Below are 23,415 nucleotides of genomic sequence, written 5' to 3'. Positions count from 1 at the left end.
GTGGAGGAGAGGGATAATCGGGTTTACTGGACTGTGTGGATCAGATGGCCTGGCACATCAGTCCCACAGAAGTATAAGGCTCTAGTAGATACTGGTGCACAGGGTACCCTGATGCCATCAAAGTATCAAGGGGGGGAACCCGTTTATATTTCTGGAGTGACAGGAGGATCCCAAGAGTTGACTGTACTGGAGGCTGAAATCAGCCTGACTGGGAGGAAGTGGCAAAAGCACCCCATTATGACTGGTCCAGGGGCTCCATGCATCCTTGGCATAGACTACCTCAGGAGAAGGTACTTGAAGACCCAAATGGGTACCGATGGTCTTTTGGTATTGCTGCCTTGGAGACAGAGGAAATTAAGCAGCTGTCCACCTTACCCGGTCTCTCGGAGGATCCTTCTGTTGTGGGGTTCCTGAAGGTTGAAGAACAACAAGTGCCAGCTATGACCACAACAGTGCACTGACAGCAATATCGCACCAACCGAGACTCCCTGATTCCCATCCATAAGCTGATCCACAGACTGGAGAGCCAAGGAATGATCAGCAGGACCCACTCACCCTTTAATAGCCCCATATGGCCAGTGCAAAAGTCTAATGGAGAAGGGAGAATAACAGTAGACTATCATGGCCTGAACGAAGTCACACCACCATTGAGTGCTGCCGTACCGGACATGCTAGAACTTCAATATGAACTGGAGTCAAAGGCAGCCAAGTGGGATGCCACAAGTGATATTGCCAATGCATATTTCTCAATCCCTTTGGCAGCAGAATGCAGGCCACAGTTTGCTTTCACTTGGAGGGGCGTCCAGTACACTTGGAACCGACTGCCCCAGGGGTGGAAACACAGCCCTACCATCTGCCATGGATTGATCCAGACTGCACTGGAACAGGGGCAAGCTCCAGAACACCTGCAATACATTGATGAAATTATCATGCAGGGTGATACAGTGGAAGTTTCTGAGAAAGAGAGAAAAATAATCCAAATCCTTCTAAAGGCTGGGTTTGCCATAAAACAGAGTAAGGTCAAGGGACCTGCACAGGAGATTCAATTTTTGGGAATAAAATGGCAAGATGGACGTCACCAGATGCTCACACATATGATCAACAACATAACAGCAATGTCTTCACCAACTAATAAGAAGAAAACACAAGCTTGATCAGGTGTTGTGGGATTCTAGAGAAAGCACATGTCAAAATATAGCCTGATAGTAAGCCGGCTCTATAACATGGCCCAAAAGAAAACGGTTTCAAATGGGACCCTGAGCAACAACAAGCCTTTGAACAAATTAAACAAGGAACAGTTCATGCAGCAGCCCTTGGTCCAGTCTGAACCGGACAAGATGTGAAAAATGTGCTTTACTCCGCAGCCAGGGAGAATGGTCCTACCTGGAGCCTCTGGCAGAAAGGTCCAGGGGAGACTCGAGGTCGACCCCTTAACTTGGAGTTGGTGTGTCATGCTTTAAGCCCGGCCGGTGACTCAGAACCACGCAGCTGTTCGCTCACTCCCGCCACTTCTTCCCCCCTCCTGCTGCCAGAGGGATGGGGAGGAGAATCAAAAGAATGTAACTCCTACGTGTTGAGATAAGAGCACTCCAGTAACTAAGGTATAATACAAAACTACTACTGCTACCACCAATAACAATAAGGGAAATAACAGGTGGAGAAAATACAATTGCTCCACCCCTGCCAACCGATACCCAGCCTGACCCGAGCAACTATGTGAGCCTTCCGGGTAACTCTCCACGTTTATATGCCGGGCATGACATCCTGTGGTATGGAATACCCCTTTGGCTGCTTTGGGTCAGGTGACCTATGTCTGCTTCCCCCCAGCTTCCCCTCCTCCCTGGCAGAGCAGGAGACTGAGAAACTCCTTGATCGAAGTAAACATTACTTAGCAATAACTAAAAACTTCGGTGTTATCAACAGTGTTCCCATGCTGAAAGTCAAAAACACAGCACTGCGCCAACTACTATGAAGGAGTAAACTGACTGCTATAGGTGAACCAAGGACATGGGGATACAGAGGATCCGAGGCCAGCTATACTCCCACTGAAAAAGAGATACTGGCAGCCTATGAAGGGGTTCGAGCTGCCTCAGAAGTGATCGGAACTGAAGCGCAGCTCCTCCTGGCACCCCGGTTGCCTGTGCTGGGCTGGATGTTCAAAGGCAGGGTCTCCTCTACACATCATGCAACCGATGCTACATGGAGTAAGTGGGCCGCACTAACCACACAACAAGCTCGAATAGTGAATCCCCGTTGTCCAGGAATTCTAGAAGTCATCATAGACAGGCCAGATGACAAAGATTTTAGAATGTCACCAGAGAAAGAGGTGATGCGTGCTGAAGAGGCCCCACCATGTAATAACCTGTCAGAAAGAGAGAAACAGTATGCCTTTTTAATGATGGGTCCTGCCATATTGTGGGAAAGTATAAGGGATGCAAGGTAGCTGTGCAGAGTCCCTATGACAAGTTGCTGAAACTGCTGAAGGAGAGGGTGAATCGAGTCAGTTTGCAGAGGTGAAAGCCATCCAGCTGGCCTTGGACATTGCTGAATGAGAAAAATGGCCAGTACTTTCTACTGACTCATGGATGGTGGCAAATGCCCTGTGGGGGTGGTTACGCAAATAGAAACAGAGTAACTAGCAATGCAGAAGCAAACCTATCTAGGCTGCTACACTCTGGCAAGATATCGCTGCTCGGGTGCACAACCTGGTGGTGAAGGTACACCATGTAGATGCTCATGTACCCCAGAGACAGGCCACTGAAGAACACCAGAACCAGCAAGTGGATCAAGCTGCTAAGATTGAAGTGGCTCAGATGGACTTAGATTGGCAACATAAGAGTGAATCATTTTTAGCCCAGTGGGCCCAAGACACTTCAGGCCATCAAGGCAGAGATGCAAAATATAGATGGGCTTGTGATCGAGGGATGGACTTAACAATGGACACTAGTGCCCAGATTATTCACGAATGTGAAACATGGAATCATAGAATAGCTCAGGTTGGAAGGGACCTTAAGGTCATCTAGTTCCAACCTCCCTGCCATGGGCAGGGACACCTCGCACTATACCATGTTGCCCGAGATTCCATCCAACCTGGCCTTGAACACGGCCAGGGATGGAGCATTCACAACTTCCTGGGACAACCCATTCCAGTGCCTCACCACCCTCACGGTAAAGAACCTCTTCCTTATATCTAATCTAAACTTCCCCTGTTTAAGTTTGAACCCATTACCCCTTGTCCTACCACTACAGTCCCTAAGGAAAAGTCCCTCCCCAGCATCCTTGTAGACCCCCTTCAGATACTGGAAGGCTGCTATGAGGTCTCCACGCAGCCTTCTCTTCTCTAGGCTGAACAGCCCCAACTCTCTCAGCCTGTCTTCATACGGGAGGTGCTCCAGCCCCCTTATCACCCTCATGGCCCTCCTCTGGACTCGCTCCAACAGCTCCATGTCCTTTTTATGTTGAGGACACCAGAAATGTACACAGTACTCCAAGCGAGGTCTCACGAGAGCAGAGGAGAAGAGAAGGGTCACCTCCTTCCACCTACTGGTCACGCTTCTTTTGATGCAGCCCAGGATATGGTTGGATTTCTGGGTTGCGAGCACACACTGCCAGCTCATGTTAACCTTGTCATGGACCAACATCCCTAAGTCCTTCTCCCCAGGGCTGCTCTGAATCTCTTCGCTGCCAAACCTGTAGCTGTGCCTGGGATTGCCCCCACCCAGGTGTAGGACCTTGCACTTGGCTTATTTAAACTTCCTAAGGTTTGCATCAGCCCACCTCATAAGCGTGTCAAGGTCCCTTGGGATGGCATCTCTTCCCTCAGGCACATCAACCGAACCACGCAGCTTGGTGTCGTCATCAAACTTGCTGAGGATGCACTCAATCCCACTGTCCATGGCGCCAACAAAGATGTTGAACAGGACCGGTCCCAACACCGATCCCTGAAGGACACCACTCGTTACAGGTTTCCATCTGGACATCGAGCCGTTTACCACAACTCCGCATGCGGCCATTGAACCAGTTCTTTATTCAGTGAGTGGTGCATCTATCAAGTTGATGTCGCGCCAATTTAGAGACAAGGATGTTGCGTGGGACAGTGTCGAACACTTTGCCCCTGTCCATCAGTTCCGTGGCTCCATCATAGAAGGCCACCAAATTGGTCATGCAGGATTTCCCCTTAGTGAAGCCATGTTGGCTTTCAGCAACCACCTTGCTGTTTTTCATGTGCCTTAGCATGCTTTCCAGGAGAATCTGCTCCAAGATTTTGCCAGGCACAGAGGTGAGGCTGACTGGTCTGTAGTTCCCTGGGTCTTCCACCTTCCCTTTCTTGAAAATGGGGGTTATATTACCCTTCGTCCAGTCATCGGGAACTTCACCTGACTGCCAGGATTTTTCAAATATGATGGACAGTGGCTTAGCAACTTCATTCGCCAGCTCCTTCAGGACCCGCGGATGGATTTCATCAGGTCCCATGGACTTGTGCACATTCAGGTTCTTAAGATGGTCTCGAACCTGATCCTCTCCTACAGTGGGCCTAAGGTCTTCATTCTCACAGTCCCTGCATCTGCCTTTCCAGAATTAGGCAGCGTGATCAGAGCACTTGCTAGTGAAGAATGAGGCAAAGAAGTCATTAAGAACTTCAGCCTTCTCCAAATTCAATGTAGCCAGTTCTCCCGATAGCTTCCAGAAAGGGCCCGCGTTGTCACTAGTCTGTCTTTTATTTGCTACATATCTATAGAAACCTTTCCTTTTATCTTTCCCAGCCCTTGCCAGACTCAATTCTAACCGGGCCTTAGCTTTCCTGACCTCATTCCTAGCTTCCTGGACAATGCTCCTGTATTCTTCCCAGGTCGCCTGTCCTCACTTCCATCTTCTATAAGCTTCTTTTTTCCCTCTAAGTTTCCTCAGCAGCTCCTTGCCCATTCATGGAGGTCTCCTGGCCCTCGTGGCGCACTTCATTCTAGTCGGGACGCAACACTCCTGAGCATGTAGCATGTTATCCTTGAATATCAAACAGCAATCTTGGGCCCCCCTTCCCTCTAGGACTATATCCCATGGAACCTCACTAAACAGATTCCTGAAGAGTCCAATCTACTCTCTTCAAGTCCAGGGCAGGGAGCTTGCTGCATGCTCTTCTCACTGTCCTGAGGATCTCAAACTCAACCATCTCATGATCACTACAGCCAAGGCTGCCCTGGAGCGTCACATTTCCAACCAGTCCGTCCCTGTTGGTGAGTACCAGGTCAAGCATGGCACCTCTCCTTGTCAGCTCCTCTTTTACTTCCAAGAGGAAGTTGTCTTCCACACAATCGAGGAACCTCCTAGATTGCTTCTGCCGGGACATATCATCCCTCCAAAGGATGGCAGGATGGTTGAAGTCCCCCATGAAGACAAGGGCCTGCGAGCGTGAGGCTGCTCCTATCTGTCTGTAGTGCGCTTCGTGCACAGAGTCCTCTTTATCAGGCAACCTGTAACAGATCCCCACTGTAATGTCCCCCATTGCTGTTAACCCTTTGACCCTAACCCACAAGCTCTCTGTTGACTCATCACCCGTCCCCAGACAGAGTTCCATACTCTCCAGCCTATCACTGACATAAATAGCAATGTCCCCTCCCCATCTGCCTGGCCTGTCTTTCCTAAAGAGCCTGTAACCTTCCATTCCAAAACTCCAGTCATAGGAGCCATCCCACCGTGTTTCTGTGATACCAATGACATCATATCCCCGTAGCCTTGCACACATCTCTAATTCCTCTTGCTTGTTCCCCATACTACGGGCGTTTGTATAGAGGCACCTTAGCCGAGCTACAAATGAAGCCGACTCAATGGCTGGAGCAGGTGAAATCTACCTGCATTGCTCTAAGCACATATTATAGGTGCTGGCAACTGACCAGGAGTGTTGGGATGGATCGATGCTGCCCTACCCCAACACGTCTAGTTTAAAGCTTTCTTGACTAGCTTGGCAAGCCTCCTACCAAAATAGCTCTTCCCCTTCTTTGTCAGACCAGCTCCACCAGCCTCCAGTAGACCTGGCCTCCCAAATGGAGCCCCATGTTCTAAATAGCCAAACCCCTGACTATGGCACCACCGTTCTAACCATTTATTAACCTGCCAAATGCACCTAGCTTTTTTAAGGTCCTCCCCTTTGTCCTGGTGTATCGATGAAAAAAAAAAAAAAAAACACTATCTGAGCTCCAGCGCCCCTAACCACCCCTCACAGGGCTCTGTAGTCCTTCTTAATGTTCTCCAGGCTACTGCTATCTATATCACTAGCACCCACATGAACCACTAGAAGGGGGTAATAGTCAGTGAGATTTACTAGACCAGGCAGCCTCTCAGCAACATCCCAGATCTGAGCCCCTGGCAGGCAACACACCTCCCTTGAGACTGGGTCAGGCTGACAGATGGGTGCCTCTGTGCCTTTCAAAGTAGAGTCATCTACTACTGTGACTCAAACTGGACTGCTTGACCCAGGCCCAAACTGTGCAGGGCCCAGAAGCATCCATCGTAGCACATACAGGAAAGAAGAAGGGCATTAACCCAGGAAACTAGGAACTAGTAACAGAAACACCCAACACAAAAAGGAGGAAGAGAACAATTAACAGCAAGGAGCTTCCTCCTAAATCTGCTGTCCCCACCCAGAACTGCTTCACAGTTCTGCAGGGGGCTTAACGACAAAACACACACCTCAACAAATGAACAACCAGCAGATGCATCAGTAAAAAGGATCGCTACTAGTGCCAGCAGGAAAAAGCGGTGGATCATAGTAGTAGGTGACTCTACTTTGAAAGGCAGAGAGGCACCCATCTGTCAGCTTGACCCAGTCTCAAAGGAGGTGTGTTGCGTACCAGGGGCTCAGATCTGGGATGTTGCCGAGAGGTTGCCTGGTCTAATAAGTCCCACTGACTATTACCCACTTCTAGTGGTCCATATGCGTGCTAGCAATACAGAAAGCAGTAGCCTAGAAAACATTAAGAAGGACTACAGAGCCCTGTGAGGGGTGGTTGGGGGTTTTGGAGCTCAGATAGCTTTTATATGAATCCTCCAGAATAAAAGGGAGGACCTTAAAAAAAGCTAGGTGGATGGTTACAACAGTGGTGCCATAGACAGGCGTTTGGCTATTTAGAACATGGGACTCGATTTGGGAGGCCAGGTCTAGGGGAAGCTGCTGGAGTTGCCCTGACAAAGAAGGGGAAGAGCTACTTTAGTAGGAGGCTTGCCAGGCCAGTCGAGGCACCTTTAAACTAGATGTGTTGGGGGAGGGGGGCATCAATCCATCCCAACACTCCCAGTCAATTACCAGCACCTGTAATAAATGCCTGGAGTGATGCAGAGAGATTTCAGCTGCTCCAGCCAATGAGTCTGCTTCATTTGAAGCTCATCTCAGATGCCTGTATACAAACACACAAAGTATGGGGAATAAACAAGAGGAATTAGAGATGTGTGAGTGGCTATAGGAATATGATATCATTGGCATCATAAAAACATGGTGGGATGGCTCCTATGACTGGAGTTTTGGACGGGAGGGTTATAGGCTCTTTAGAAAAGACAGGCCAGGAAAACAGGGAGGGGGAGTTGCTATTTATTTCAGTAATAAGCTAGAGAGTATGGAACTCTGTCTGTGGAGAGGTGATCAGTTAACAGAGAGCTTGTGGATCAGGGTCAAAGGGAGAACAGCGATGGGGGACATTGCTGCGGGGACCTGTTACATACTGCCTGATAAAGAGGACTCTGTGGACAAAGCATTCTACAGACAAATAGAAGGAGCCTCACGCTCATAGGCCCTTGTCCTCGTGGGAGACTTCAACGATCCTGATATCTGCTGGAGGGATGGTACAGCCCGGCTCAAGACGTCCAGGAGGTTGCTCGATTATGTAGAAGACAACCTCCTCTTTCAAGTAATAGAGAAGCCGACAAGGAGAGGTGCCATGCTGGACCTCGTGCTCACCAACAGGGAGGGGATGGTTAGCAATTTCATACTCCAGGGCAGCCTTGGCTGTAGAGATCATGAGATGGTGGAGTTCAAGATCCTCAGGACAGTGAGAAGAGCATGCAGCAAGCTCCCTGCCGTGGAATTTAAGAAAGCAGACTTAGACCTCTTCAGGAACCTGCTTAGTAAGGTTCCATGGGATAAACCCCTAGAGAGTAGGGAGGCCCAAGACTGCTGGCTGCTATTCAAGGATCACCTGCTCCAAGCTCAGGAGCATTGGATCCCGACTAGAAGGAAATGCTGCAGGACAGCCAGGAGACCTCCATGGATGGATCAAGAGTTGCTGAAAAAATTTAGAATTAAAAAAGCTTATAAAATGTGTAAGCGAGGACAAGGGACCTGAGAAGAATAGAGGAATATTATCCATGAAACAAGGGACCAGGTTAGGAAAACAAGGGCCAGTTAGAATTAAATGGGGCAAGGGATGTGAAAGATAACAGTAAAGGCTTCTATAGATACATAACAAATAAAAGAGAGACTAGAGACAACATGGACCCTCTCCGGAAGCTATCAGGAGAAGTGCCTACCCTGGATTTGGAGAAGGCTGAGGTTCTTAATGACTTCTTTGCCTCACTCTTCACCAGCAAATGCTCTAACCCCACCACCCAAGTCTTGCAAGGCAGATAAAGAGACTATGAGAACGAAGACCTTAGGCTCACTGCAGGAAAGAATCAGGTATGAGACCATCTTAAGAACCTGAACATGCACAAGTCCATGGGACCTGATGAAATCCATCTGCGGGTCCTGAAAGAGGTGGTGAATGAAGTTCCTAAGCCACTGTCCATGATATTTGAAAAATCATGGGGGGCAGGTGAAGTTCCTGACAACTGGAAAAAGGGTAGTTATAACCCCCATTTTCAAGAAGGGGAATGTCCTGGGTTCAGCTATAGCAGTCATTTTTCTCCTTCTTAGTAGCTGGTGCAGTGCTGTGTTTTTTAACTTTCAGCCTGGGAACAACGCTGATAACACTGATGTTTTTAGTTGTTGCTAAGTAATGTTTATTCCAACCAAGGACTTTCTCAGTCTCATGCTTTGCCAGGGAGGAGGGGAAGCCGGGAGGAAACAGAGACAGGACACCTGACCCAAACTAGCCAAAGGGGTATTCCATACCCTGGCACGTCATGCCCAGTATATAAACCAGGGGGAGTTACCCAGAACACCCAGATCACTGCTCGGGTCGGGCTGGGTATCGGTCGGCGGGTGGTGAGCAATTGTATCCTCTCCCCTTGTTATTTCACTAATCATTATCATCATTGGTAGTACCGGGAGTGCTTTTGTATTATACCTTAGTTACTGGACTGCTCTTATCTCAACCCGTGGGAGTTGCATTCTTCTGATTCTCCTCCCCATCCCTCTGGGAGCGGGGGGAGGAATAAGGGGGGGGAGTGAGCGAGTGGCTGCGTGGTTCCGAGTTACTGGCTGGGCTCAAACCACGACAGGGAAAATGGAAAACTGCCATATGGGCAACTCCCCCCAGTTTATATACTGGGCATGACGTGCTGTGATAAGGAAAAGCCCTTTGGCCAGTTTGGGTCATGTGTCCTGTCTCTGCTTCATCTAAGCTTCCCCTCCTCCCTGGCAGAGCAGAAGACTGAGAAAGTCCTTTGTCAGAATAAAGATTACTAGCTGGTGGGCTATAAAAGTTATATAGCAGGCAACAGCATATAATTGAGTTCATTGGCTGTTTTCAACCAAAATTAAACCCCCTTGAAGTACACATCGGACTTCCCCATCTTCCCACATTGCCCACCAAGTACATCCTGGTCCCTGAGCGAAAGCAACCCCATGAGTGGGGTTTGCCTTTAGCTGAACCAGGAATAACCCAGACTGTCTTCCCCAACAAATTCTTTACATGCACCACAGGAACTTTATCCCCCTCTACAGTACGTAAAAGTTCTGATTGGGCTGGGCCAGCCCTGTTGGCAGATCCCCTACTGTTGACCAACCAGGTGGCTTTTGGTAAATGTGTATCCCAGTGTTTGAAAGTCCCACCACCCATTGCTCTCAGTGTAGTTTTTAACAGCCCATTGTACCTTTCCATTTTCCCAGAGGCTGGTGCATGGTAGGGGATGTGATATACCCACTCAATGCCATGCTCTTTGGCCCAAGTGTCTATAAGGTTGTTCCGGAAATGAGTCCTATTGTCTGAATCAGTTCTCTCTGGGGTGCCATGTCACAAGACTTATTTCTCAAGGTCCTGGATAGTGTTCCGGGCAGTGGTGTAAGGCACAGCATATGTGTCCAGCCATGCAGTGGTTGCTTCCACCATGGTAAGTACATAACACTTGTCTTGGTGTGTCGGTGGGAGTGTGTCAATCTGCCAGGCCTCCCCATATTTGTACTTCAGCCATCGTCCTCCATACCAGAGAGGCTTTAACTGCTTGGCTTCCTTAACTGCAGCACGTTTCACATTCATGAATAACCTGGGCAATCGTGTCCATTGTTAAGTCCACCCCTCGATCATGGGCCCATCTATATGTTGCATCTCTGCCTTGATGGCCTGAGGTGTCATGGGCCCACCGAGCTAAAAATCATTCACCCTTATGTTGCCAATCCAAGTCCATCTGAGCCACTTGAATCTTAGCAGCTTTATCCACTTGCTGGTTTTTCTGGTGTTCCTCAGTGGCCCGACTCTTGGGTACATGAGCACCTATGTGGCCCACTTAGTCCATGTAGCATCGGTTGCACGATGTGTAGAGGAGACCCTGCCTTTGAACATCCAGCCCAGCACAGGCAACCGGGGTGCCAGGAGGAGCTGCGCTTCAGTTCCAATCACTTCCGAAGCAGCTCGAACCCCTTCATAGGCTGCCAGTATCTCTTTTTCAGTGGGAGTGTAGCTGGCCTCAGATCCTCTGTATCCCCCACTCCAAAAGCCAAGGGGTCAACCCTGAGTCTCCCCTGGAGCTTTCTGCCAGAGGCTCCAGGTAGGACCATTCTCCCAAGCTGCAATGCAGAGCACATGTGCTCACATCTGGCCTGGTATGGACTGGTCCAAGGGCTACTGCATGAACTATTTCTCATTTAATTTGTTCAAAGGCTTGTTGTTGCTCAGGGCCCCATTTGAAATCCTTCTTCTTCAGGGTAACATGATAGAAAGGGCTTACAATCAGACTGTAATTTACGATGTCCAGAACTCCACAACACCTAAGAAAGCTTGTGTTTCTTTCTTGTTAATTGGTGGAGACATTGCTGTTATCTTGTTGATCAGATCTGTGGGGATCTGGCCATGTAAGTCTTGGCATTTTATTCCCAAAAAATTCAATGTCCTGTGCAGGTCCCTTGACCTTACTCCGTTTTATGGCAAACCCGGCCTTCAGCAGGGTTTGGATTATCTTCCTCCCTTTCTCAACAACTTCTTCTGCTGTATCACTGCACACGATGTCATCAATGTATTGCAGGTGTTCTCGAGCAGGTAAAACTATAGAGTGGTCTGTGACATGTACCTCCTCTATCTTCTCTCTCCAACAGCAGGGCACCTTCTGTTAATAGTTGAGACATGGGTTGGTACACATGGGGAGCTGGATAGATTGGATAAACCATCTCTCAATTGTTTAAACTCCTGGGACAGTTTTTCCACAGCTGAAATGATGGAAGGGGTGAGATTGTCTTCGAACTCTTGGAGTTGACGACTCACATAATCCACTGCTGGTGGTGCTATGTCATTCCAAGTCATTGATGCAAGTGAGTGGGCATATGATGATGGTGCACGCCATGTAAGTTTCCGCCACATGGGTCATGCACATTCAACTTCATCTGGATCTATGGATGCATTCCCAGCACACGGCCTACAATCGATCTTCTCTAGAATGGCGATTCCCTGAGGGACTGGATGCCTCCCTCTATCGTGGTCCAGTTGGCTGAGCAACTCTTAACATCATCCTTGTAGGGAAACCTTTACTTCACAGCTGCCAAGAGCCACCTCCAAAGGCTGAGGGCTTGTTTCTCTTTTGCTATCACTTTGTCAATTCCCCCTTCCCTAGCAAGTGATCCCAGCTGCTTGGCTTCCCTACCTTCTAGTTCGTGACCACTGGCCCCATTGTCCCAGCACTGGAGCAACCAGGTGACCATGTGCTCCCCTGGAAGATGGGTGAAATCTTGTCACGTATTCCACAGCTGGGTCAAGAAGTCACCTCTTCTTATTCTTCCTCTTGCTCTGATCCACATAGCATTAACTCCTGTTCAGATGCTGTCCCGTGTACTAAGAGCATTGGGTCTTGATCTTTCTTCACTGCACAGGTTGCTCTTTGTGCCTCTCATTTGCTTTTCCCCTTGCTTACAGGGGCAACCGATACTGGCACAAATTGGCCATTTGGTTTAGCTGCAGTGTCTGCCACTAGTGTTGGCGTGGTTGCAGTGCCTGTTGCTGGGGTTGGTGCAGCTGCTGTGCTTGGGGGTTGACTAACACTAACAGCTGCAATGTCTGTTGCTGTCAGGGTTTGAGTAGCTCCTGTGCTTCTCACTGGGGTTGGCGTAGCTGCTGTATTGGAGCTGGAGTAGCTGCGTTGTCTGTTGCTTTGCCATCAGATCCAGAGACATTTTTTTCCCTTTGAAGGTGCTGGATAGTGTTGAGCAGGGCTCTGTAGGCATAGGCCAAGCCCCAGCATGTTGCCGTGATTTGTCACTCTCTGCTATTACCAGGATGACAGCACACCTCGTTTAAGTGTTTTACTAGTTTTACCGGATGTTGCACATGTTCACTTGTCAAGTTCCAAAGCACTGGAGGGGCCCACTGGCCTAGATACTTGCCCATACTATCCCCCACACCCTGCCACTCATGACTGTCCAGCCTCAGGGAAAATCTCTTAGTGGTCCTCCTATATCATCGTCTAACCCTAGACCAAACTCGAACCCGACACTGCTTAACTTCTGAAATCAGATGAAACAGGGTATTACCAGGGTGGGATGGCCGTGGGTAAAAAACACTCCCAATGTGTGCCAACATGCTGATCCCCAGCACAATCAGCAGGCAGGTCTCAAGGATATTCAAAGGCCATCCAAAATCTTCAGAACTCTGAAAAGCTGCTGTAAATAGCCTGATGGGGGAGCAGGGAGGTTTAAGGAAATGCCTACTTTGTAGGTTGATGACCTGAGGAGAAAACAATAAAGATACCTAATTGCTAACAAATTTCATAATATACCTCCCAAAGTATAGAGGTGATGGCCACGCTGGGAACGCAAGCCAGACCAGTTTAATGATCAATGAGTCTACTTATTACAAGTCATTACCATGAAGTACAATGAAACAATAACCTTAGCCCAGGCCCCCCAGCCGATAAACACTAAAACAGCAAATCCTGGCTGTAAGGAAGGTACAACATGCTGAAACTCTGAGATCAAGCGCAACAACTCTGAGCGCCAATTAATCACCATTGTGATGAGTGACTATTAATCTGAAACAATGAATGCTTATCACAAATACGATTAGACACGCTCTGGTCAGATCTGCCATTATCTCAACCCTTCGCACCCTGCGTTTCGTGCCACAAAGAACTGTCATGGGTTAAGCCCAGCCAGTAACTCAGAACTTCAAAGCCGCTCACTCACTCCCCCCTTCCTCCTCCCCCTGCTCCCGGAGGGATGGGGAAGAGAATCAGAAGAATGTAACTCCCACAGGTTGAGATAAGAACAGTCCAGTAACTAAGGTATAATACAAAACCACTACTACTACCACCAATGATAAGGGAAATAAGGGGAGAGAATACATTTGCGCAGCACCCGCCAACCGATACCCAGTCCGACCCGAGCAGCGATCTGGGCCTTCTGGGTAACTCCCCCCAGGTTATATACTGGGCATGACGTGCTGTGATATGGAATACCCTTGTGGCTATTTTGGGTCAGGTGTCCTGTCTCTGCTTCCTCCCGGCTTCCCCTCCTCCCTGGCAGAGCATGAGACTGAGAAAGTCCTTGGTCGGAGTAAACGCTACTTAGCAACAACTAAAAACATCGAACATCAGTGTTATCAGCATTGTTCTCAGGCTGAAAGTCAAAAAACACAGCACTGGACCAGCTTCTAAGAAGGAGAAAAAAATGACTGCTGTAACTCAACCCAGGACAAGGACCCACGGAACTACAGACCAGTCAGTCTCACCTCTGTGCCTGGCAAAAACTTGGAGCAGATTCTCCTGGAAAGCATGCTAAGGCACATGAAAGACAACGAGGTGGTTGGTGACAGCCAACATGGCTTCACTAAGGGGAAATCCTGTCTGACCAATTTGGTGGCCTTCTAGGATTGGGCTACGGAACTGATGGACAGGGGCAGAGCAGTTGACGTCATCTACCTGGACTTGTGCAAAGCGTTTAACACTGTCCCACACAACATCCTCATCTGTAAATAGGAGAGACATCCATTTGATGGATGGACCACTGAATGGATAAATAATTGGCTGGATGGGCACACGCACAGAGTTCTGGTCAACAGCTCAATGTCCAATTGGAGACCAGTAACGAGTGGTGTCCCTTAGGGGTCGGTGTTGGGACCAATCTTGTTCAACGTCTCTACCGGCAACATGGACAGTGGGATTGAACGTGCCCTCAGCAAGTTTGCTGACAACACCAAGCTGTGTGGTTTGGTTGATACGGTGGAGGGAAGGGATGTCATCCAGAGGGACCTTGACATGCTTGAGAGGTGGGCCAATGCCAACCTCATGAAGTTCAACCAAGCCAAGTGTAAGGTCCTACACCTGGGTCGGGGCAATCCCAGGCACTGCTACAGGTTGGGTGGAGAAGAGATTCAGAGCAGCCCTGTGGAGAAGGACTTGGGGGTGTTGGTTGATGAGAAACTTAACATGAGCTGGCAGTGTGCACTTGCAGCCCAGAAAGCCAACTGTATCCTGGGCTGCATCAAAAGAAGCATGACCAGCAGGTGGAAGGAGGTGATCCTGCCCCTCTACTCTGCTCTCGTGAGACCTCACTTGGAGTACTGTGTGTAGTTCTGGTGTCCTCAACTTAAAAAGGACATGAAGCTGTTGGAGCAAGTCCAGAGGAGGGCCACGAGGATGATAAGAGGGCTGGAGCACCTCCCGTATGAAGACAGGCTGAGAAAGTTGGGGCTGTTCAGCCTGGAGAAGAGAAGGCTGCGTGGAGACCTCATAGCAGCCTTCCAGTATCTGAAGGGGGCCTATAAGGATGCTGGGGAGGGACTTTTCCTTAGGGACTGTAGTGACAGGACAAGGGGTAACGGGTTCAAACTTAAACAGGGCAAGTTTAGGTTAGATATAAGGAAGTTCTTTACTGTGAGGGTGGTGAGGCACTGGAATGGGTTGCCCAACAAAGTTGTCCATGTTCCATCCCTGGCCGTGTTCAAGGATCTTGGGTGACATGGTTTAGTGCAATGTGCCCCTGCCCATGGCAGGGGGGTTGGAACTAGATGATCTTAAGGTCCTTTCCAATCCTAACTATTCTGATTCCAAACCACGACAATGACAAGGTATGCAAGTTGACTGGACCCAGTGATGCATTAACTTGCATCAGAACTAAGCGGTTCCTCCTCTACTTGGTGGTGTTACAAGAAAACCACCACCTTTTAAGCATCTCATCCTCCCTGTCTTATCTCAAGATGATAACTCACTTACTAGGGAGGCTCATCAAGCAAAGACCTTACCAGAACGCTAAGAAGAAAATCAAGTAGCTTTCCAAATTTTAGATTTCTTACCATACCATCTACATTTACTATAGTGTATCTATTACTATTACACTGGTTCATAATGGGAAGACCAAATAGAGCATCCTTATTACAGAGATTATAGAAATTTCTTCTGAATGCAGAATTTAAAACTATCCACCATCTAAAAGAGAAATTTTTAACAGCAATTTGGACTTTACTCACAGTAGAACACAGTCCATGGTCATATGGTAGTTAAGTAACACTATGAAAGAGACCAAAACCCATTCACCTTTCTGTGGGCAGACAACCAGAGTCTTTTCTTTATTTGCACACAGAAACAATAGAAACCAAGGCTAAACAGATTTATCTCATCATTCTTCCCTCTATGGTAAATGTCAGTATAAAAATATCACCACACAGCAATGCAGATCTAAAGCCTTTAAAGAAAAATCTTTCCAAAGAGAAATCAAGTGTTTGAGACACTGAAGAAACATGGTTTACTTAAAGAAGCTATCTTAAGCATATTTTTTATTACAAACTCCATCCTTTAAATACGATATTGTAACAGTCTTTTTCTAAGACCAAATTTCAAAGATCACCAGCCTCCACTGCCATACTTAACATCTTCTGAACAAGCAGCTACAAATACCACTGAGAATCAAAGCTCAATATACAACAGAGTCACAAAGATTTCTTACATAAACTCACAGTTACTGTTTGGAAATAATAAGAGAATAAGTATGGATGATACAGTTTATCACAGATTGATTATAAATTATCAATGCAATCCTAGGATGTAACAGGAGAGGTATCTCCAAGCAGAGGCTTGAAAAGTGACATCTCATACACACTGGTAAGACATGCATGGAAGGTCACCTACTACTCAGGTTGTGCCTATCAAGAAACAATTACCTCAGTCAGATGAGCTGCTGGATGCTCTCGAGACTAGAGAGCCCAAAACAATTTTGCCTTGTGCAGGAAGATGAAGGCTAGCTGAGTGCAGACAGCTGTTTCAAAGTGCATGAAGGAGTAAGAAGCAGTTATATAAAGTAGCAATGTTAACGCAAGAACAAATAGCTATAAATTTGCTAGAATTAAGTTCATACCAGAAATGAGGAAGGTTTCTGTACCTCTTAAGTGCAGAACAAATGAACAACAGCTAACTTTAAGGTGAAACTATCACTTCTGGGAAAAGCCATCAGGTACAGGGCTGCTTGTGACACCAAAGCTGCCTTGGAAGGCTCACGTCTCCTGTGGTGCTCTGCTTCTCACTGAGACCACTGAATGCTTTACATCAGGATAACCTGACCACCAGGCAGAGAACATCAACCACTGACCTCTACCAGGTACAATCTAATTTTCTGTAGCTTAGTTAACACCCCATTTACATAAAAAGAAACTTTACAATAACTATAAATTAATTCACATTGCATTCAGTGTCCAACTGGTAACTTCTATGGTTTACAGAACGACAACTCTATGTAAAGCATCCGTCTCCCCACTCCAACCACCCATAAACAAAGCAGATGAGGAGTCACACTGCTGTGCAGCTGCACAGGGGTACTGCAGAGAGACCCAGGGAGAAAGGAGCGGGGAAATTAGACATGTTGTAAGATGTGACACACCAGACTGAGGTGGGAGGCTGGGGACTCCATCTAATCCTCCCCTCCTGAAGTGATCACAATGAGATGCTGAGCTGAAGGCACGAGAAGGCAGTGATAACTCAATATGAGATTACTGAACACCTCATGATAGTTTTCAACCAGATTCTAATAGTTACCTTACTCCTTGGAACATAAATGTAATTACTCTAATTTCTTAATGAGAATTCTCAATAGTCTTATTACCCATGCAGGCATGTATTACAGGCTTCTTGAATTTTGTTTTCTTCATTACAATAGATCCTGATAGCAAAGAATTTTACTGTAGTCTTGGCCTTAACCAATTTCTGAATCTGGAAACAAGTAATGACAGTAAGCCATGAAACTTTTTCAAACATTCAGCTACTCTCCACCAATGAAGATGGAACTTTTTATTCTGAACATTGTGAACATATGAACTGCTATTCCCACCAGATTTCATTTAGCTCAAAATCTTGCCTCCACTAACGGGCAATAGCATATGCTACAGAGAAGATGAGAGCAAGCATGCAGTGATACTTCCCAGTGCACTCATTAGCAACTTGTAGCTTGGAGACCTCCCAAGCAGAAGTATTATCTTCTTTAAAAGGAATCTCTGATGGATTTTTGTAGCATTTGGAACAGACACATGAAGAAAAGAAAGTCTAGGGCTGTTTGAACCACAGAGGCCATCACTAATCACCACAAATGCTATCCTCTTTTAAGCTAGCACGTGGCATGGGTTTCCTGACACTTGCTACTTCCATCAGAAGTCTGCTCTGATCTTACTGCTCCAGTGAAACCATTAACTACCACCAATGTCACAAGAACTGATCAGGCACTATTTTTCACATCAGCTGTCCCAGCTGTTAGAGGTGATAGATGTTACTCTAAATAAAGTGCCTGTGAAAACCTGGCAGGATCCCAGTGAGAACTCTCAACAGGATCCTGCCTGGTTTCCTCCCAACTCATCTGGTGGCCTGATGAACCGCTCACCCGAAGCTATGGTTCCCAAAGAAACAGAAAAGCAGAAAACAAGCAGTCACAACTCACCATGGGAATTTCAATGGGAAATATACATCTATACCCAACTTTAATGATAGTAAGAGCCTTGAAGGTACAGAATTATAACAATCAAAATAATAATGCATTTAGAAAAGCTGAATAAAGTGAGGGGGGGAAAAAAAGCAGACAATCTCATCTAAAGAGAAACTTTTTCCAGCACAGAGGTGGTACCCGCACCAGCCCATCTCTTCGGGATGACAGCAATGGGCCCCTCCTGATTGCTCACATAGTAAACACCTTCCTTCAGCAAGGTCACTCAGAAAAAGGAGAGACTCTCAAGAAATTCAAGGGAATGGGGGAAAGAAGTATTGAAATAAAACAAATCATTTGAGGATGTCCATAGGAAAGTTTTCCAGGGATATCCGATTATTGTATAATAATCTCCATGGGAAGTATTAAAGCCCCCAAAAGCATGAGAAACAAAATCATGCCAGAGAGTAATGAAAATAAACTCTAAAGAGCTTTTCTGCTCTGGTCTCCAAGGGCAGCTATCTAATCTCTCACATCTGCCCTAAGGCAAGGTACTGCTCCATCTAAATACTTGGAAGTCAGCTAAGACAATTTCCACCTAGATTTCAACTTCCCAAAAGAAAAAGCATTTCTTTGGCTAGTACACAAACATACTAGTTTTCAAGTTCAAACCCTCATTTAAAAAAAAAAAAAAAAAAAAAAAAAAGGCACAACAGCAAGCATGAGAGTTCCACACTACTTTATGTCCTTCCCTCCCATGCTGCTTGCTTCCCACCTGCCTGATGACACTGTCAGGTGTCCCAGCCACCCCAGCAGCCCTGAACGCTCATTTCCTGATATGATCCAACACTTACCATCTTCCTTCAAGCTTCTTCCTTAAAAGAGGCTTACAGCTGCAGCCCCAGTTACAGCAGATGTTTCCTCAGAGATCCAAATTAACGCACACAACTTTTTCAACAGAACAGTAAGACGCAGGCAAAAGAGCTACTTTCTGAAAAGCTCACCTACCTACCAATACAACTTTCAAAAAGAGGAAAATTGGTTCAACACTAAGCTGTTCCACACAGGGCCTTTTTAGTACTTCCTTGCTATTCTTCATACTGATATTACTGACCATTAGCAGGCAGACAGATGTACTACATAACTGTTCAACTTAGCCATGAATATGAATAAGAAGCCCTAAACGGTAAAATGCAGTTTTATTAGTTTACATACCCAATTTAAAACTAATGAAACCCCATAATGCTATGCAACTTTTTCCTGGGAGTCTAGGGAAAGAAAACTAAGACTCAGAAATAAGCTGCCCAATACTATACATGAATTGTTATCATAACCCATTAGGTCAGTGTCCCTTTAAAGGGCACCTTAGGGCATATTCTCTTAAAATGTTAATAAATAAGAGTTAAAACTATTCTCCCCTCTAGCAGCACTTTAATTACACCATACGCCAAAAATGTCCGTACTGCTTTCACTCTTGTAATAATTCCTGTAACAATATTTTGAATAAAGACAAATCTACCACAAAATAAGAGCTCTACAATCACTTTTTCAGTTACATGTTTTGCCTTTTTTTTTTTTTACCCTGTATTCCCAGTTCCTTTGAATTTGAATGGGCATTTAGGAGAGTCATTTAAGCCACAAAGGTCCAACAATCATCCTTCACACACAGCACTAGGAACCAATTTGTGGTGAGTCCTTCAAATGAAGATTAAACAGCAATGTTTGTCTCGAGCTAATACTTTTGTCCGCCAATCATGTATGTATTTTAAGACAAATCCTGATGCTAAATGAAGCACATGCCTTGTAATCTTTCCTAAAGCATTCTTTTTACTAGAATATACTTAAAAAAAGACAAGTAGTGGTTTAGATAAAATGTCTTTAAGTTTTCTTGTGTGCAATAAAGGGAGTTCCTCCTCATTTTTAAGAGCTAGAGTTCTATACTATAGCCTTTGACACATTTTAGTGCCTACAGTATTTTTGTAAAGGTATTATTAAACATGATAATTAAAATAATGATACTTGGCAAATAAGCAAACTAAGTACATTGCAGAATGTGTTCTTTCTTTTCCAAAATTGCTTGGTTTTCCATTGGTTTGCAAAATTCAGTAGCCTCCTCTACCAGTCATTACCATGAATTAGAGCTTCTTTTGAGTACAACTGTGCAGAAACTAAACATGTCAGGATGGTACGTAGGCTTCCACCCAATACTAGCTAATTTAATTCTTGTTAGCTTTGACCCACTGGATTCATACACTCCATAGGAACCACACACGACAGCTCAGATCCCTCTTTTTAATAAGGCACGACACATTATTCCCTTGAACATACTAATCTGCATGTAGACATCTTCCTATCAGTGTCCTGGAAGTAGCAATGTCTTTGTTCAACAGACAAGAAAACTCCCGTACCTGTAAACCCAGCACAGTGTGGATTTCCCCCCCATCTTTCTTTACAAGACTTAAAAACTTAAGAGGTGTACTCCACATATCTTTGGAACTTGTTCCAAACAAATCACAGTTTAAAAATAAAGGATTCACTCATCATCAGTAATTGCTCATTCTAATTACAAGCTTTTAATGTGACTTGCCACAGTTATTAGTGTACTACAGAAAGGATCAGCAGTAGGAACAGAAACAAAAATCCCGAGGGCAGATTATTTCAGCACATTAGGCAGCACCACCCCTATCACATGGACAGTTTTTAACAGTAGATGTTGCACAGTGATGACATTCTTTGGCTTCAATCCTGAAAACACATAACAAATACAGCTATTCCCTGTTGTTAGACTACTCAGGTAACACTCATTGCTACCACTTGCAGACCACAGATTCTATTCTACGCTGAGGAGACAAGGAAACTGTCCTGGGTTCAGCCCATTCTTTTGATTCTCCTCTCCATCCCTCCGGGAGGCAGGGGAAAGAAGTGGGGGAAGTAAGCGAGCAGCTGCATGGTTCTGAGTTACCAGCTGGGCTTAAACCACAACAGAAACAAATGACACTTCTGAACCCTGGATTTTACTGGGTATTCATAAAAAATTATCATATATTCATTACAACAGCCCTCTATGAACTTGTGTCACTGCTGAACCTAGGATACTTTGAATGTATTTTACATCAAACCTGTATGTGCAAGCTTTGTCTTGTACTAACCAGTAGTGGTTTTAAATGTTGAAGTTAAACATATGAAATATTAAAAGGTTTCTGTCCTCAAAGAACTCACCCATTTTAAGGGAAAACAATTTGTAGTACCCTATAAGAAACTACTTAATTTATTTCAAACTTACTGCCATTTTCATGAAACAGCTATTTTAAAATAACCTGAAAAATACATCCTTTTTTTAATAAAAAAAAAAAAAATATTAGTATCAGTGACTTTGAAAATGGATCAGATGAGGACAAACATAAGCATCACCACCAGAAAAAAAACAAACAAACAAAAAAAATAAACCACCACCCCCCCAAAAAAAACCAAACAAAACCCACAACACAAAACCAAAAACACAAGACAAGAAAACCCTTAGGTGTTACTACACACGTTTAGCTGCTGTGGTGCTCTAAGACTTGAAGACTTGCACAGACTCCAAACTCAACAGTTTAGCTGTTCAAAGTACATGACCAAATACAGCTCACACTTTATTTCAGAATAGAAAAACACAGATTTGAGATTGTTTTGTAGTTGGTTGGGTTTTTTCACCAGGGTTTCTTTTCTTTTACTCTGTGCACTTCAACAGGCTCAAGTCCTCTTACAGCAACAAGCACACCAGCCAACGCTGTGCAGGCCAGTGGAGCCCAGGGGTGACCAGTCAGGGAGCTTCCCCGAGGGGCAGCAGCCGGGACCCCGTACACACCAGGCACCGGGGCACCTCCGGCCACAGCCGCGCTGAAACAACAGTTAATACTGAAATTGAAGTATTTACATACTGATAAGTTGCCTTTTTCTTTTTAACCTATACAGAAGCTGTAGTGGTAGAGTTTTCCGAACACCCCAGTGACCCACGGGCACGGGCAGGCCCTGGCACGCACGCTGAGGTAAAATCTGTTTCTAGACCCTACCGGCACAGCAGAACGCCACTGCAAAACCCGCCGTAAACGGAGGCCTGACCCGGGCTGTTTCCCGCTGCGAGGGGAAGCCGCACCACCTGACAGAGCAAGCCCAGGCGAACCTCGAGCCGCCACAGACCCAGCAGCGCTTCCCCAGCGCTGGGGACAGTAGCGGGGCAGAACAACGGGAGCTGGGAGGGCAGCCCGGGCCGAACCGCTCTCCGCATCGGGCTGACCCAGCCCCGAGCACCCGGCGGGTCACACGGCGCGCCCGGCTGCTGCGGCCCCCGGCCCACGCGGGGCTGGCCGGCCGCCTGAAATGGAAGACGTTGGGCCGCCGCCAGCACCGCGCCCGCAGGTATGCGCCTCGCCGCCGGGCGATCGGCACGGCCCCGCCGCCGCGGGGGCCTTTCCTCCGCTCCCCACCCGCACCAGTGTGGGGGAAGGAGCCCCGCCGGACGCTCCGGACCCGCTCCCCGCCCGCGGTACGTACCACCTCAGCCAGCTTGATCCTGCCGAAGGTGCCCCGCAGGTAGTCCAGGTCGCAGCGGAGGCCGCCGAGCCCGCGGCGCTGGCTGACAGGCTCCGTGGTGGGCTGGTAGGGACTGCTAGCCCCAGAGATCATAGAGGTACTGGACGCCTCGCCGTCGAACCCCTCCAGGTCATCGCCGTTCCTCATGGTGCCGGTGCCACCGCACTGCTGAGGTGATGGCCGCGGAGCTCCGGCCCACACCGCGCTCACCTAGCAGAGCGCCGGTTACATGGCTGCCCCCATCCCCGCGTCAGGCGCAGCAGTGCGGGGACAGCGAGAGGAGCATAGTGCAGTGCTGTGCCCTGGCCCCACGCGGGAAGAGAAGAGCGCCTCGCCTCGCACAGGGGAACGAAGGGGTCGCCGCAGGACGTCCGAACCAGGCTGGGACAGGCACCGAAACACCCTCGTCACCCACGCCCCGCGATTCCCTCCCCCCCGACTGAAGCCACTGCTGCCACCGCTCCTCCCCCTACGCTCGGCGGAAAGGGCGGGGAGAACCGAGCCCGCTGACACCGGACGGTGCCTCCACTGGGCAGTGCCTCCACCTGCCCCCGCCTCTCCCAGGGCTGGGTCCCTTCGCTCGGTGGGCGGCATTCGTG

At 47.3% G+C, this 23,415-nt stretch overlaps 1 protein-coding gene across 1 annotated transcript in view; it reads right to left on the bottom strand.

Annotated features, from left to right (window-relative positions):
* The window catches only part of LOC115619133 (CKLF-like MARVEL transmembrane domain-containing protein 4), an 80,699-nt gene extending 57,639 nt beyond the window's left edge, over positions 1–23,060 (bottom strand). The window contains exon 1 of the mRNA XM_030511180.1: positions 22,778–23,060. Within this exon, the coding sequence (XP_030367040.1) occupies positions 22,778–22,963 (186 nt within the window). The 5' untranslated portion in view covers positions 22,964–23,060. The remainder of the gene's footprint in view (positions 1–22,777) is intronic.
* Positions 23,061–23,415: the final 355 nt, after the last annotated feature.

This window comes from Strigops habroptila, chromosome W (assembly GCF_004027225.2).
Source record: "Strigops habroptila isolate Jane chromosome W, bStrHab1.2.pri, whole genome shotgun sequence".
Taxonomy (NCBI): domain Eukaryota; kingdom Metazoa; phylum Chordata; class Aves; order Psittaciformes; family Psittacidae; genus Strigops; species Strigops habroptila.
This window is presented reverse-complemented; position numbering and strand designations above follow the sequence as displayed.